Here is a 12,526-nt window from a genome sequence, read left to right as displayed (position 1 = left end):
CCTTGAGCTCACTTTGTAGCCCAGACTGGTCTTGAACTTGCAACAGTCCTCCTGCCTCAGCCCCCCAAGTGCTGGGATTACAGGCATTCACAAGCACACCTGGCTCCCATCTTCATTTCTAGTAGAATTGTCATAATATTTCCTTATATCAAATAGTATTATAATTTCTTTTAACTGTGAAACATAAATTCCTTTCTTTCTGATATTCCAAGATTTCTTCTTCTATTATTTCCTTTCAGTTTCAAGAGCCACATTTAGCTGTTCTTTTAAGGTAGATCCATTAGTAAAAATGTCTTAGTTTTTCTTCATCTAAGAATGTGTTGATTGAAGGATTTTTCTTTGGCTGAATATAGAATTCTGGAGTAATTCTTCCAGCCCTTGAAAAATATGCCACTTTTTCTGGCCTCCATGGCCAGATTGGACTGAGTAATCCAATTGTCATTTGAATAGTTTTTTATTTCTCTCTATAAAATTTCATTTCTCTGTCACTACCTTCAAGAATTTTTCTTCATCTTAATTTACAGAAGTTTCACTGTCTTGTGTTATAGCATATATTTCTTACAGTTTATTCAGTTTGGGACTTGTTCAATTTCTTAAATCCATAGAATTTGTTTTCTTTTTTCCATGTTAAAAAGATTCAGCCATTATTTATTTAAGAATTTTTTTAACCCAAACTCAATTCTCCTTGCAGGACTCCTATGATAACGTAAGGTTAGAATTTTTGTTACAGTCCCACAGTGGAAGGTTGGTTTGATTGTATGCAAGGTCCTTGGCTCACATTTTATCACTCAAATATCTTTTCTTTTTTTTTTTAATTTTAGAAATAAAAGGAGGAAAATACTAACAGATCGACAAAGTTTTACAAAATAGTAAAGGATCAGTACAGACATTACAGAGTTACAAACAGAGTGGTAGGGAATTAACAATGCTTATTGTATTACATATTGATATCTTCAAATATCTTTTCTTTCCCCCCTTCCAGTACCGGGAATCGAACTCACGACCTTGCACTTGCCAGACAGGCGCTGTGCCACTGAGCTAAATCCCCAGCCCTTCACTCAAATATCTTAAATGTGCTGCTCCATTGTTTTCTCTGTCCCATGTATGAAATGCACAGGCAAACATAGGACAAAATAAAGATCTTTAATCCCCGTATGTTCAGGTCCTTTTTAGACTTCTCCAAAGACTCAGTGAAACCCAAAAAGTATTTCTGCAAATCTCACCCTAAGGTAGGAGCAGGAATTTTCCAAGAATTATAAGCAGAAGGAAACTCGCAATAAGATCGACAGCAGTTCCTATTCTCCCCTTGAACAGATCTTGCGACAGCTGAAGGGCTATGACTCCTACAATACCATGCTGCTGCCGCCTCGCAACCCAGGGGAGAAGCTGCCCCCAGAACTGTATGAGTACTTTAAAGAGATGAAGAGATCTAAAGAAGAGCAGATGAAGGCAAAATATCTGGAGAATCTGGATAATGGTGAGAACCCTTGGCTCCAGCCACTGCCCTGCCCCCTTTGAGCCACCCCTGCTGTGGGAACTACCATTTACTGATACCTACCAGGTGCCAATGCCTTATGCATTTTATGTCTCATCCTTACATAGTGGATCCTATCGTCCTCATGTTATGGGTGCAGAGGCTGGAACGTATTCTGCTGTCTCTAGAGTCCAGTGGGCATTGGGATTTAAAGACAGCTAACATAGACAGAAGAAAACTTGCTCACATGAGAGAAACGCCAGCCCCTCCACGTTCCTCAAGGCCAGTTGCAGAGCCGCTCTGCACTCTCATAATCTTGTCCCTTCTGGACCAGCACCATGGCATCGTCCCATCATCTGCCCAGGGCCTCTCTTGTGTACTTAGCAGAGAGGCCTCTTTGGGGCTTGCAGGACTGTGCAGCTGATGTTGCTGTGCCCCTTTCCTTCCTGCTTCTCTGTCCCTCCACCTGGAAATGTCCCTATCCTGGTCTGACTCACTCTCTTCCACGTAGCAGTCATCACGCATGTCTATTTTCTCCATGCCTGTCCCTCACCACTAAGCAAGAAGCCCTCCTGAAGGCAGCAATCATATATCCCTCCCTTCTAAATCCAGTGTGTGAAACAGCAGCCCACACCTGACAATGGGGCCAGTGGTGCCAGCAGCCAGACTAGTGGTGCTGTGTGGGGGAATGAACCAATGGAACCCTCTCCTCCTGCCCTCTCCTCCTGCCCTCTCCTCCTGAGCCTCATTTTGTTATCACCTAGCACTCGTGGCCAAGGGGTCATGGCAGGGGAAAGGTCAAGGGAAGAGACATGGCCTAGTATTACTTTGGCAGGAAAGAAGGCTGCTTCCCTACCAGTCTCGCCATGTTTGTTGGGTACAGTGTTAGTTAGCTAGGGCTGCCATAACAAATACTACAGACCAGGTAGTTCGGCCAAAAGAGGTGCACCTTCTCATGACTCTAGAGGCTAGAAGTCCAAAATCAAAGGATCGGTAGGGGTGATTTCTTCTGAAAGCCTCTTCCTGTGGATAGTCCTCTCCTCCTGTGTCTTTACATCACCCTATTCACAAGACAGCTAGAACCTCTTAGGCTCAAATACCAATTCTAAACAAAGAGATGCCTCCCCTAGGTTGAGAGGTCACTACGTCCTGTCCCATGCCATTGCCTTCCCCCCACTCCCAAGATGCTGTGGAAGAAGGGATGATGGAGAGGGTGCTGGGCTGACGCTAGCGGGTGTGCTTAACAGTGATGTGGGATATGTTGATGAGAAGATGCCAAGAGGACTGACAGGTACCCTGGCATCCTGTGTGTGGTTTTGAGTGGTGCTGAACATTTAAAAACTAAAAATCTGAGCCATGTAACTCTCCTGTCTTGGTACAAAACTCATCTGCAATTCCTGTCACTGTCTCTTTATTCATCTCAATCTCTTTTTATAGAGCTGAACTTTATTATTTGGGGATAAATTTCTGAGCCAATATATAATTTCGCTGTGCAAACAAGGATTAAAATATAGAAACATTTTTCAAACAGCCGGCTGCCTGCTGCTCTTATTTGGTGGGATCAGACAGTCGAGGGTGAGGGCAGCCAGTACAGTGATTCCCTTCTTTGTCTGTCTTCCCTTCATGGCCCCCACCTCCTTCTTCCCTTCCCACCTCTTCCCTGCGTGTTTCCATCCTTCACTCGCTGGCAGAGTCGGAAGAGCTGACCTCAGGAACCTCCACTAGCACAAAGAGGACATCAGTCAGCCAAGGGGTCTCGGTCACATCCTACTTTGAAGAGCGGCACAACCTTTTGACAGAGTCCAAAGCCTACACAGATGAAGATGAAGATGAGGACAGCCTAGAAAAATTAATCTTTCAAAGTAAGTGAACATTTTAATGTCTAGGAGTCAGTTCTTTCTAAGTAGAAATGAAGACTGTTCAATACCTGGTCATCTACCTCCATAAAATGTCCCCTCAGGATCCCCCAGGACTATGCCCTCTGGAGAAGCCCTCATCCACCCTCTCATGCAGCACCTCCAGCATGGGTGTCTGCAGGGCAGGTTAGCTCATGGTATATTCTTCTTGCCCCAGCAATTTGCATTTTAACTAGACTAAGAAGGCCTGAACCATTTACGTTAAAATTCCATCAGACTGAGAATAATTCTGGGAAAGCAGAGAGCCTTCTTCCCAGTTCCCTTCAGTAGGACCATTAAGGAGTCCTCCTCTCCACCTCCAACCTTGTGAGCCCATTTCTGGGCATTTATTTTCCCCAAGAGATACAAGATGGTGAAACCATATTTAGAAACTTAGATTCAGCAAAACTGGGTTGGTGGGGGCTATTTGTTTGCCAGTCATTATAAACTATGGCAAAAACATAATCTGACTTGTCATGCACTGTGACAGTCCAACTTGTCATCCACCTCAAGGAAGAGGGCTCATGGGCAAGACTAATCAGGTCTTTGAAGGGTTTACTTCAATCAGCATTCTTAGCCCTCGTCATATTTACCAGGTGAATAAACTAAAGCAGGAGAATGCAGTGGTAAACTGAGATAAAGACAAAAGTTGCTGGCTTGGTCCCTCATGTTCAATCCAACCTAACTCTACTGCCTGCCTCTAAGTGGCTCTGCCCCACCACCATGCAGCCTTTCCCCAAGCCACACACCCTGGCCCTGGCCCTTCCACTTCCACATCTGGGCTGAGACAGCAACACACTGCTGTGCTTTGGATAGGACAACCTGGAAACCATGTACATGCTTATCAGTAGGGGACCAGTTACCTTATAAATCTGTACAATGTGATTTATTTGGCAGCTATTTGAAAAGAGAGCTAGATCTGTCTTTAACTCAATGGAAAGATGTCCAATATGTATTATGTAAAAAAGCAAGCTGCAGAACAGTTTAGAGTATCAACCTCATTTTTTATCAACCTAGTTGCCCAGACTTAAAATAAAAATATTTTTTAAAGGTTGGGGATATAGCTTAGTGTGAAGGCCCTAGATTCAATCTCCAGTACCAGAATGGCAAAAAAAAAAACTTTTATTTTCAAAAACAAGGAGCAGAATGGGTTTGGTCTACAGCTGTAGTTTACCAGCCTTTGCTACCTACATCATTATTTCATTAACACATTAATACATTTTATACTATGAAATTAATACTTATTATATTTTTTGTCCTTTTCCTTTAATATTAGAGATTCAGCTAATTATAAACAGTTCTCTTCTTTATAGAAATGCACTTTTTATTTTTCAGCAGGAGATTCCCCAAAATAGAATTCAAATCCCAGTATTTGTATCTTTAAATTTTAATGAGTATGAACAAAACATTAGCCAAAAGGACACTGTCATACAGTACAGGTGGAGGCTGCTAAAATATTTTCCATTTTAAAATACCAGTCTTTCAAACGAAGAATTCATTCCTATTTCCCTCAGTACCTGTGTAAATCCTGGGCACGCAATCATGCATGCACAAGTGCATACCCATGCCTATTTTTAAGTTGCAGCTGACAAGATTCAGAGAAGCCACAGCCATTCTGCAGAGGAAGTTGGAGAGGTAGAAAGCAACCCAGTGAGCAAGGCTATTGCTCGCCACCTAGGCCTTGACATCTCTGCAGAAGGCCGCATGGCCAAGAGCCGGAAAGGCATTGCCATTATCATCCATGGGACACCCTTGTCAGGTATGTGATAATTCTGAGCAGAGGTCAAGACCAAGAATGCCACATGTCTCCTCCATAAACTCTCGGGCCTTCAGAGTGGCAGTAGCAACCACATGGTCAGAACAGTCATTTTTATTTGAGGAACAGCAGAGCAGAGTGATGAGGAGCCTGTAGCCCTGAGCCAAAGAGGCCTTTATCAGATCCTACCTTTGCCATTTATAGCTGTGCACCTCTGGGAAGTTACTGAAATGTTCTGTGCTCAGTCTGTTTGTCTATAACATGGTGTTAACAGTATTATCTCTTTACAGAGTAGTTGTGAGAAGTGAGTGGCAATATTTGTATAAAATGTTTATCCCAGTACTTGACATGTAATAAATAGTCAAAGAGTTGATGATGTTATCATTATTATTGCTACCTGATTATTAGCATCCATAATTATAGCCAACCTAGACTTTGCATCCTTGTTGAAAAAACACTCTAATTATACACTAAATAGTCCCAGAAATATTTTGCCAATCATAAGCCAGTCAAGGAGTGAGCCATTTTTTAACAAAGATCATTAATTGCCCCCAAAATTGCATGCACCAACTTCACCATAAACCCAAAGGAGCAAGATCACCAACACTGAGCAAAATCTTAAACTTGAATAGTGATTTCCAGTTTATACAGCTGTCTCCCATTTATTTCTTCCTCTGTTTAAACTTCCCAACCACAGAGAGAGAGTTTGATTGCAGAGAAGAGAGTTTGATTGCCTCTGCCCCATAAGCTGTTAAAGTTCAGACAAACTGTAGGATGTATGCCCTCAGGGCACCCTGCTAGTAAGCGGCAGAGCAGAGGGACCTTGGAAAGATCCCTAGAACCTCTCTCAGCTTCAATTTCCTTGAAAAACAAAAAAAAAGGCAAAGAAACTGTTTCCAGCCTAATTATTCTCATCACTGAGAAGCTCCAAGAGTCTTTGCAAAAGTAACAACACCTCACCTCTTCTTTGAAGAGCTTTTCCTTGAGAATTCAGAAACCAGAGCCTGAAAGTTCTACGGCCAGATTTAGGAGCAGCAGGTGCAACCAAAACAAAGCGATTAAGAATGTCATCAAACATGTTTTGAAGATCCCCACTGTCCAAAGCGGCTTATGGCCATTTTTGAAGAAATGAAAGAAGGGTTGGAGAGATGGCCTGTGGACCAATAAAAATTTATGACAGCTAGAGAGTTAACCCTGAAAATGCACCATCCAGAAGAGAGCTACTAGCTCCATTTCAGAGCAGGGACTACTTGTATTTTCATCTGGGGATAAAAAGCATTATAAAGTGGAATGTCAGCTACAGCAGTAACAATCCTGGCCTCTTTATGGAGCCTTGGAGTTTTCAAAGAATCAATTAATAATTAATAGTCTCAGATTGTTCATTGCTGGGAATTTTTCCGTGTTTGAGGTTATGGGGAAGTGAACACTGTAATTTTTGGAGACAATAAAAGACTTTGCTTATAACTTATGTACTGAAGGATTATCCCCAAACTGTCAAATTGCTAGCCTCAGAGATATGGGGTTAAGACCCAGAGGAAAGACACTTCATTTTAAATTGCTGTATCTCTGAATTATCTGAGTGTCTATTCTTTTAATAATTTTAAAACATTAAAATATTAAAGAAAAATCTGACAGTAGACTATTTTAAAAGAGAGGGAGGAATATATGCAAATCCTTTGACAATGTTCCTTTATAGGGCTTCTTAGAACAATAATTAACAATGTGGACAGATTAACTGCATGATTGTTCACTGCAGCTCTGTTTATAATGACAAAAACTTGAGAGCAATTGAAGCATCCAATATGGGTAACTAGTTAATAAGCCATGACACATTCATGTAGTGAATTAATTGCCACTGAAAGCAGGATCTTTGTGGTCATTGACAGCATTCTTCCCAATAGCCAAAAGGCAGAAAAAAAATCCAATCTCCATTGACGGATGAACAGATAAACTGCAGAAAAATGGGTTATTCAGCCTTAAAAAGGAATGCAGTTCTGACGCCTGCTACCCTCTGGATGAATCTTAAAATCATTATGCTAAGTGAAATAAGACAAACACAAAGAAAAAATACATGATTCCATTTATATAAAGTATCAAGTGTGGTCATAGCCATAGAAAAGCTGGACAGAGTGGGAGTTGCCAGGGAGTGGGAGGAGCGGGGAATGAGGAGTTAGGAATTAATGCATAGAGCTTCAGCTTGGAAACATCAAAGAGTGCTAGAGAGGAATGGTAGTGATGATTTCAGTGCACTCACAAACTGTTAAAATAGTGTTTTATGCTATGCATATTTTACCCCAATTTTCTAAAAGTGTCATACAGGTGTACTGAATGAATAGAAAGATATTTATAGTGTATCATTTCATACAAGAAAAAATCCATGCTTATTATTTGTAATTTATATTAGTTTGGTATCACTTCTATATAGCCACAAACATAATGGCTTAAAACAAAATAAATGTATACTTTTACAGTGCCAAAGATCCGAAGTCTAACATAGGCCAGCAGGGCTGTATTCCTTCTGGAGACTCCAGGGGACAAGCCATTTCCTTGGCTTTTCTGAGTTGTAGAAATGTTGCCCAGTATCCTTGTTCAGAACCCTTCCTCCTTCAAAGCCAGGGGTATAGCATCGTCTTGTCTCTTTCTGCTGCTGTTGCCAAATCACCTGCTCTGACTCCAGCCCTCCTGCTTTCCCCTTAAAGGATGCTTGTGATTAGATTGAGCTCACTCAGATAATACAGGATAATCTGTATTAAGATCTGTAAACTGATTCCCTCTACAAAGTCTGTATTTACCATGCAAGGTAATATATTTGTAAGTTCCAGGAATTAGAACATGGACATCTCTGGGAGATTGTTTTTCATAGCCCATATCTTTTATATGAAATATGAATAACTTAGCTATATATACAGATTTGGTAAGCACGGGCTGTGATGTCTCTACATTAATAGATTATAGATCTGTTTTATTTTTATTTGCTGCTGTCATTTCTGAATTTTCTGCTTTCTTTTCAATGAAAGTACTTTGTAATGGGGGTGGAATCAACATAGGATATTTGAGAAGCAGAGACAGTAGGACCTCCAAAGTACTTTCAAGACTATCTGATAAAATCTATCTTTGAAACCGAGGAGAAAACGCAACAAGGACGGGGTAGCAATGCACAAGTGTGTCGGTGGTAGGATTAGGACCCAATCTGGGGCCCTGACACTGGACTCAGATCTGCCTTCTTTATGCTGCTGCCACTTCTGGCCACTTAGAGAGACCTGGAGGCAAAGCCCTCAGATCACTTTATAAGGGCTTCCATTCTAGAGACTTCTGCCTAGAGCAAATGAGAACCATGAAATGCAATGCCCTGGTCTTTTCTATAGGAAAGACGGTCAATGCTGTCAGCATTGCCAAGTACTACAATGCAGCCTGCTTGAACATTGACTCGGTGGTCCTGGAAGCCATATCTGACAGCAGCAGCATCCCTGGGATCCGGGCCCGTGAGCTGTGCATCAGGGCCACCATAGAGCAATCCATAAAGGAAGGGGAGGACTCGAGTAAGTCTCCATTCTCCCTGATTTTGTGTTGTCAAGTGGCCAGCACCCCTGCTGATAACACCCATCTTCTCCATGCCCCACTGAGCTTTCCTCCCACAGCTGGCTGAAGGCTGAGTGGTAACGTGCTGCCAACATGGCCCAGAGAAGAAGTCTCTCCACCACGCATGGACAGGTCTCCTGCCCTGCCTGATGCAGGTGTGCTCTTGGCACTTTAGAGAACAGGACAATGAATTAAAGGACACTGAGCAGTGTGACACCTGGAGGAGGGTGAAATGGGTTCATTCAGCATAAAGGAGAGTAATGTTGCAGAGGAAGGTCCACTGTCTGTGAAAGAGCAAGTTTGGGACGAGTGGGTTCCAACAGGGCAACTTAGGGAAGCTTTTATACAAATTGGCTTTGAAAGGCCAGGAGAATATTAATAGGCAAAAATAAGAAAAGACATTCCAGATCAAGAAAGCAAGGAAGTTGATAGTACTGTATAGCCGGGGCAGGAAGGCAAGTTGAGCCCAATCATAATTGACCTTCATTAGGAAATTGGGTTTTATTGAAAAGAGGAATTGGGGGCATTTTTCACACTGTGGCTTCCCAGCAGTCAGAAAGTCATCGTGGGAAAGTAGCTCTAGAAATGTCTTGTAAAGGAAGCAACAGTGAAGCTGAAGATGGCTGGGTTTGGACCAGCTGATCCCAGATATCCCTGCATGGCAAAGAACAGAAGGAGTGGCAGGCATTCAAGATCAAAGAAAGATTTCTAGTCACAAAAACTAGGAGGAGAATAGTGTCATTTTCCAAGATAGGGAAGGCAAGAGGAAGTTTGTTGCAGAGGAAATGAGTTGAGGTTTTGGATCCCATAGTAGTAAGGCCTGGTATGGCTGCCCCACCAGAAGTCAAGAATCTTGCCTTGTTTGGGTCATCTGAACATCTGCAGGGCAGGGAAACATCTGCTCAGTGGGAAAACACTGGATACGAAGCAGAGTGCCTGCCAGAGCTAGACCCTTTTTATAGAACAGGATGCTACGGACAGGGAAAGGCCAGAGGCTTATGAAAATCAGAGGCAAGATTCCAATGTGGTCAGTGAAGGGCAGGGCTGGACAGGAAGAGCAGGATCCACAGTAAAGTGGGCAGGCACCAGGCAAGATCACAGGTGGCAAATGCTTGTGACAGAGGCAGGACCTGGAGAGATTTGGGGGCGTGGGGCGTGGGTAAGCATGGGAGCAGCTGATACTATAATTACAGCAGTTGCTGAGGGATTCATCCTCTTTAGTCTCCTACCAGATTCAGTACCAAGTCTTTGTACTGGTAATTAGCTCCTGGGGGAGGGAAGGAGGGAATGCCACAAAAAGATAAGACAGAGTAAGTTGTAGTGACAACTCGCAAGGTAATTCTAAGGGCTTTTTGCTGAAATGGTAACAGAAGTAATGAGTATTCCTGAGTGTCTGTGGAAACTAGAGAAGCACTGATGCTGCCTAGCACACAGGCCCATCACACCATCCTGGAGGACCAAGAACATCTGCTACGTTCCTGCTCTCCTACTGGGGCACACATCCCATCCTTGAAGCTGAAACCCCAAGGGACAGAATGAGACAGGGCCAGTGTAAGGGGTCAAGTGTGAGGGCACTCAAAGGCTAGAAGGTGTCAGGGGTTTATCAGAAAGGTAAAAGGCAGTAGAGCAATGGTTTTTCCAAACAGCTTTTAAACAAATGAGATTGTGGAAGGGAGCTTCTCAGAGTGAGTGGGGGACTTCAAGGAGAATCAGAAGAAATTAACCTGGAAGCCATGCTGCCAACAGTGCACTTATTGCTTAGCTTGTTTGTTCATTTGGATGATTCCAATGCCCCATCCTAATTCATTGGCCGCACCATTGCTTACAACCTCAAAAGGTCAGGTGCTGGGTTTCCAAGGCAGGGTCATAGGGTAGCCGTAATTTCAGAAATTACTCTCTGGGATGGAAGGGAATGTGGACGCAGAGTGACCAGCAACTTATTGGAAGGATGAGCAGTAAAGATCCCACAACCCCGGGTTCAGCTTTCCATTGACCCATCTTCAACCCCGGGCGGGTGGAGCCTCCTCTCTACCCACGCTCAGTCAGCTGTATATGGGAATGACGCGAGGTTTCAGTGTGCCACGCCCACTATCATTTTCTTCTTATCCTCAGGCGACTTTTAATAAAACATTTGCCCTCTCCTTATAGCCCAGGAGGCTTCTGGGGGCCAAAGTGCCACAGTACAGTCACGACAGAGCAGTGAGAACTTGGGCAAGCTCACCTCGGAAATCACTCTGGTGACCCCGGAAATTAAACCTGGAAAGAGCATGCGGGGGAGTGTGATGCTCTCCAAAAGCAAGCCGGAGAGCCACGGTTCTGGGTCACAGAAGCAGCATCACCAGCACCAATCTGAAACACCACAGGTACCAACTAGGGCTCCCCAGAAGGAAGCTGGGGTCCTTCCTCCTCCTCCTCAGTATCCTGAAACCTGGCTGGAGCTCTTCATTTCCAAGGATGTTCCTGCCAGGCCAGCCTGATCACTGTTCTATTCACCAGCTAGTGCCCAGCAAGCGCCTTTTATGTTACAGACACTGGGTTGGGTGCAGGTGAGATGACCATAAAGAAAGCAAAGTCCCTGAACACAAACTGCACTGATGAAAAGTGTGATGAGGCAGATAACTACACTCGAAAATAATTGCAATAAAATGAGATCAGTGAGAAGGGAGGGATGTAAAAGGAAATAGGTTGAACTATAGGAAATGGCCAATATTCAACCACTTTGGAACTCCACAGAGCAATTTCCGACAGTTGAACCTAGTACTAGGGCTGGGGATATAGCTCAGTGGTGCAGTGCCTGCCTGCCAAGTGCAAGGTTCTGAGTTCAACTCCCAGTACCAAAAAAGCTTACTGAACTTCAACCTAGTACTAAAGGAATATTAAGGATGAAACCATTAATATAAGTGGAGGGAGAGCTGCAGAAAGAGTCTTGAAAAACCATAAAGAACTCACAGAGTTTGCTTGACATGCTGAGGGGCTTGGAGAACAATCTCAGAAAACTGGCAGGTGCTAAAGCCAGAGATAGAAGGGTAAGATGAGTAATGAGTTAAGTGGAAAAGTGAGGTCAAGTAAGGGCAGACTTTTCTGAAAGAAAAGGAAAAAAAGATAGGAGTAGTTGTTAGGCAAACCAAAGGTCAAGAGAGAGGCATTAGGGGAACAAGCAGCCCTGTAAGGAATTGAGCTCCTGGAGAAGCATGAAGTGATGGTACGTCTAAGAAGGAATAAGATTCCAGGAGAAGGAAGCAGGGATAAGATTAAGCACAATTAAAGGAGAAGGGAACTAGCTTCCTCTGGGATTAGCAAAGGTAAAAACAGATACAGCTGAGGGTAAGAGAAGCAAGTTGGACAAATGAAGGTTGGAGATTTTGTTGAATGGCTCTGTGAATGTGAGGAGGTATAGTCTTTTTAGAAGAAAGCAATGAGGAGGTCAGGTTTGCACAGCATGCTAGAGGAGAGCGGCAAAGCACCAATGGTCTCACTATGGGTAGAATGAGAAAATGGTGATGGACAAGGGAAAAAAAATAGTTGAGGAAGGTGATACCCTGACCAACTGTGAAAATCATAACTTTACAGTTGTGAGATTTCTCTAAGTGTCCCTCAGCAGCACTCTCAAAGGCAGAAAGAAAAGAAGTTGTTATCAGTTCAGAGAAAGGGGTATGGGTGTGGGGTTGAAGGTGACACTGGTTTGAGGAGTCCAGCCTGGATAGAGAAGGAATTAAGAAGAGGATACAGAGTAGGGGAAGCAGGGAGAGCTCAGGGTCTAAGGCCTGTAACAGAGAATGCGGCAGCATTCTCTGGGAGAGGGGGATGTTTCAAAGAGGATTG

General features: G+C 43.4%; 1 protein-coding gene across 4 annotated transcripts in view; it reads left to right on the top strand.

Moving 5' to 3' along the window:
- Positions 1–12,526, top strand: part of Hydin (HYDIN, axonemal central pair apparatus protein) — a 380,912-nt gene that overhangs the window by 270,170 nt on the left and 98,216 nt on the right. For 3 of the 4 annotated variants that reach the window (XM_013503969.1, XM_013503970.1, XM_013503971.1), the window contains exons 37-41: positions 1,315–1,477; positions 3,166–3,336; positions 4,949–5,128; positions 8,491–8,664; positions 10,853–11,067. In XM_013503969.1, coding sequence (XP_013359423.1) covers positions 1,315–1,477; positions 3,166–3,336; positions 4,949–5,128; positions 8,491–8,664; positions 10,853–11,067 — 903 coding nt within the window. The remainder of the gene's footprint in view (positions 1–1,314; positions 1,478–3,165; positions 3,337–4,948; positions 5,129–8,490; positions 8,665–10,852; positions 11,068–12,526) is intronic. The other variant, XM_013503972.1, reaches the window with a different exon arrangement.

The sequence above is a fragment of the Chinchilla lanigera genome, unplaced genomic scaffold (genome assembly GCF_000276665.1).
Source record: "Chinchilla lanigera isolate Chin_1 unplaced genomic scaffold, ChiLan1.0 scaffold00083, whole genome shotgun sequence".
NCBI classification, from domain to species: Eukaryota; Metazoa; Chordata; class Mammalia; order Rodentia; family Chinchillidae; genus Chinchilla; species Chinchilla lanigera.
The sequence above is the reverse complement of the archived record's forward strand: the minus strand, read 5'-3'. Positions and strand labels throughout refer to the sequence as shown.